The following is a 4,524-nucleotide window of genomic DNA, read 5'->3' on the forward strand; positions in this document are numbered from 1 at the left end:
GAGGAAAGGGGATTTTTTTTTTTTTTTTATTTGCTTATATCTTATTTATGGATTTACTTTGGACACAGGGGAATGCTGCTGAGCAAACTTCAAATATTACCTTATCTTACAAACCAGGCTTTTGATGTTGGCAAGATCAGAGGCTTGTTTCAGAGCCGTTGCCAAATGAAGATGGGAGTGAATGCATATGCGCATGAGTCTGATATTTCAAAGCAGCAGTAAAACTACATTCAGGTTAGGTCAGGCACATCTGAGTCAAAAGGCTAAGATAATTGGCTCAGCTTAAATGGCAGCTGACTGGGTAGAAGACTTCAAACTAGTGTTTCCCCCAGAAACAGATTGGCTTAGCCCCAGCCTGGTTAGCTGAAATGTTTATAATTAAACTCTACTATTTCGTGCCTAAACTCTGTAGCTCTTCAGCTCGCAGCTTTTAGTAGCCAAGAAAGTGAGTGCAAATGTTTGCTGCTGGAGCAAGGGGAGAGGTGGCACCTGGAGAGCTGGGGTTAACCTTGTCCTGCCCCAAAACCTCTGGCCAAGCTCAGCCTTTTCATTTCAAAGGCACTTGCTCCTGGGCCAGGGCATCAGAGTTCCCCCCACCCTCCCTATCTCTTGCTGTACTGAGCCTGGCTCCGGCTCCATCCATCTGTCCCTGCTGCAGTCAGGGATCACCCGTTGGCCACCCCTTCGACCCTGGTGCTGTCTGTTTTCCCCCTGTTTTAGATGCAAGGCCTAAGTTTAGACCTCGCTCATCAAAGTAGCAGTAAAAGCCCCTCCCCATTCCCCAGGCTGACTTTCCCAGGCTGCTTCCCATCCCAGTGAAATACCTCTTATTTTTTTTTTCCTTTTTTTTTTTTTTTTAAAATTCTGCATTGTTACAAGTTGTAAAACTCTTCTGACAATGCAGGGCTGTAGAAGCAGGGAGTTGGAGGTTTGATGTGGGGCTCTCCAGTGCAACCAGAGGAGTTTTAGGGGGAAGGAGCAGCCTTCGAGAGCAAACCTTAAATAAAAATGAGGAGCCACGCTCTTGGGTCAGGATTGCTTTTCCTGCTCCTTTTCGAGCCACCCTGCCTGGGAATGGCGTGAGTCCCCACTCCTGCTCCATAGCGTGTCCCAGGACTGTCCCTTTGGGCAGGGACAGTCCCCAGGGGCTGGGAGCGTGGGGACATCCCTCCAGGAGATGTTCTCCCAGCTTGGTGACCCCAGCAGAGGGGTTGGGGATGGCATCTCGTGCTTGCAGACCTGGAGGGAGGTGGGGAGCGCGGGAGGGCTGCAGGGCTCCCTGTTGTCCCTTGGTCATGTCCTTGGGTGCCTCGTGTTGAACACGCAGACCTTCAGCTGCTTCCCTGCTCTTCCCCATCTGGCTTCTTGGACTGACATTTGTAGAGGACACCTCCTTTTTTACTGAATGTGTTAATGGGATTAGTCCCGTATGTATGTATGCATGTAAGGTGCTCATCCTGGCGTTTTTATTTACCTTTAAAATGCCTCTTTTACTGGTTATTCCTTATATTGAAGGTCCTCCCTAAGAGAACCTTTTCTCAGTAAGCCTGAGTGAACAAATGCTTCTCTGAAGATACAGATGCTTTGGTTTTTACCTTAGATTTGCTTTTCCCCCATCCTCCCCCAAAGGTAAGGCGTGCCATGTGTCCCAAGCCCTGTCGCCCTGTGGGCTTGTGGAGCAGAAATGCTTGGTGGCCAGCTGTGGTGGCTGGCGTGCGCTGGGCTGCCTCCCCAAAGATGCTCCAGAGCCCCGTGCTGTGCAGTGGGGACATCAGCACAACGAGCTCCTTTTGCTTGTAACATAACGTGCCTTCGTGGACCATGTCTAGAGGAGGCTGATGTTCATCTTGTGGCATTAAGGACTTCCCCCGTGCTCCCAGGGTGCTCTCTTTTATTACAAAGATTTTTTTTCTAAGTTTATTAAGATGAAATTGTTCCGATCTTTCACTCCAGGCTTTGCAGCTTAATCTTGCTCATTAAAACAATTTAATGCCAACTGAGTGCTTTGGCCAAGATTCCCACAAAGGCCTGCAATAGCGTGCTTCAAACCTTGAGCGTGGAGTGATGGCATCTAATCATCCTCCTCCGTAGAAGGGCCCCGGTGTCTCCGGGAAGGCATTACCTTGTGCCTTGTCCCCGGCTGCACGTCCAGAACATGTCGGGGTGTGCCCACCACCGCCGTGGCCGTGGGAGCTGGCACACAGGGACGCCGTGCCACGTTGGCTCCTCTTGCAGCAGCATGTGGCCATCGCTGTCTGCTCAGCCACCGCTGCTCCTCCTTGGGAAGGAACTTTCTCCACTCAGGAGATGAGTCAGATGTGGGGGCAAGTGGTTGAAAGGGACGGGACCGGAGATCAAGGTTCTTCAGCCAGTCTGAGGGAAGGGGTGGAATTAGACATTGAGGGAAGGCGTGGAATTAGACATTGAGGAAAGGGGTGGAATTAGACATTGAGGGAAGGGGTGGAATTAGACATTCAGGATCTCCAGGCGTGCTCTTCCGGCTGTCCCCGCTGTCTGTAGAAGGCTCTTTAATCCTAACTGAGGTAATTTTTTGCGTGGCCAGATGAAAACAGCCCGCGTTGCCTCGAGCGGGCTGTGCAGGGTGCTGTTCCCACCAGCGCTCCTCGCTCGGTCTCTTCTCATGGCTTCTTGGCCATGATCCGATGTGGCCAAAGGGAGCGACATCGTGCCCGGAAGGTACGGCCCGGCTTTGCTCATGCCTCGTGGTGGCCTGCCTGTGCCGGGCAGCCTCGGGGCAGAAGAAACATCCCAGCTCTTAAGTAGGGCTGGAGATGGGGAGCAGCCTTTTGCTGACCGTCCATCTTCAGCCTCTGCCTTCTTGTTTCCACTGTGCCAACACTCCAAGGGGTGTTCCAGAGCTTGAGGAAAGTTGTGGTCTTAGAGAGTGTAATTCAGTGTCTTAGAGAGTGTAATTCAGTGGTGAAAAAGCAACAGAAAGAAGGGGAAGAAGCGGAAACCTAGCACTGGGAGGGCCTTTCTGTAAGGTCCCTCAGAAGTGAAGCTGATGGGATCTTTAGGTGGAGATCCCATGCAGAGTTGCCTTCAGCTTGCTTTTCAGCTTTTGCTTAATGACTGCACATCCATGGAGATGGTGACACAGACACTTCCCAAGCTGCCAGATGTTTGGAGCTTCAGGTGACGTTCAGAGGGCTCAGCACCTCTGGGAACGTAGGCCTGTGGCGTGCCCGGGTGGTTTCAGCGGTGATGGAGAAGCATCTTGGTTAGAGCATGGGGAAAGCCCTGACTGATGGTGACCTCTCTTCCATGTGCAGAGATGGGATCCCCCCGTACCGAATTGGGAGCAAGAAGCAGCTCCAGCGGGAAATGCATCGGAGTGTCAAGGCCAACGGGCAAGTTTCTCTACCTCATTTTCCGGTAAGTTCAGGTGGGAGCTGCATGTCCTGGGATGGCCGTGGGAAATGCTGGGGCCTGGAATGGGCCCAGGTGGAGGGAGGGGAGCAGGGGAGGAGAGCGTTTCCACCCCTGCATGATGCCAGAGAAGAGATGCTGCTCGGTGTTGGGCAGGAGCCATGTGCTCTCAGCATCCCTGCAAACACCTGCGTGTGTACAGTCACATTTTGGTCCTTCCCTGAAAATCAGGTGCTAATTAGGGCTTTTCAATTTTTTTCAATTTGTCCTCCTGGTGTAAATCCAAGCAGAGATGCCCTGGTTGGGTCTAGTGAGAGCCTTGGCTCTGGCCACCACCCTGGCACCTCCACAGGTGCCGAGCAGACCGGGGCTTGGCCTCAGGCCTGTCACCAGCATCCTCCCAAAGCTCACTGTCTGTAAGGTGGTGGGAAGCAGGATCTCCCAAAAGAGACGTTTGCAGCAGATACGTGCCTTGCTCTGAGGGGATCCAATTCGTGGCCTTGCCATGCTCTCAAAAATTAACTCACCGACTTGCTAATTCAGTTGACTTGCAGACTCCTGATTCCTGCAGTGAATAAACTGTTTACACAGACAAGTATAAACTTATCTTGTCCTTAGATTAATATGCTAAAATTCTTCTTTCTGCTGTCTTAAGCAGCAAGAAATCATAGATGATATTTCTGGTGTGTGTGGGGGGTGGTTTATGTGGTTTTTCTTTTGGGTATTTTTTTTTTTTCCCCCTTCCTCCCTAAAGAAAGTTCTATAGCCTGAGCTTGTAAATTAGATTATTTTGTCCCAGGGCGTGCAAATCGACTTTCTCTGTAAGGCAGTGCTTTGATCAGGGACTGAATAGAGCCAGCTTGTGTAAGAGTGACAATTTCCAGCAGAGTGGCCTTTTTCTACCCTCACATCATTTCTGGAGCTAAGTGGTTGCCGGAGAGAGGCCCCACCTCATCTGGTGGGTAGTATGTGAAAGAGTTGGCAGTTCAGCTTTCTGCTTTCAGGGGGAAAAAAAAAAAGAGGGAGAGAGAGGGATAGTGGGGGCGAGGAGTGGGGTGCGTGGGGGTGGCAGGAGGGAGGGCAGAGTTGGGTGGGTGGTTTCTTTTTCCTCTTTTTTTTTTTTTTTTTTTTTTT

General features: G+C 51.0%; 1 protein-coding gene across 1 annotated transcript in view; it reads left to right on the plus strand.

Annotated features, from left to right (window-relative positions):
• AXIN2 (axin 2) overlaps positions 1-4,524 on the plus strand; it is a 20,359-nt gene that overhangs the window by 8,081 nt on the left and 7,754 nt on the right. The window contains exon 3 of the mRNA XM_026861305.1: positions 3,294-3,396. Coding sequence (XP_026717106.1) covers positions 3,294-3,396 — 103 coding nt within the window. The remainder of the gene's footprint in view (positions 1-3,293; positions 3,397-4,524) is intronic.

Source organism: Athene cunicularia, assembly GCF_003259725.1.
Source record: "Athene cunicularia isolate RWA chromosome 18 unlocalized genomic scaffold, athCun1 chr18_part1, whole genome shotgun sequence".
Classification (NCBI taxonomy): domain Eukaryota; kingdom Metazoa; phylum Chordata; class Aves; order Strigiformes; family Strigidae; genus Athene; species Athene cunicularia.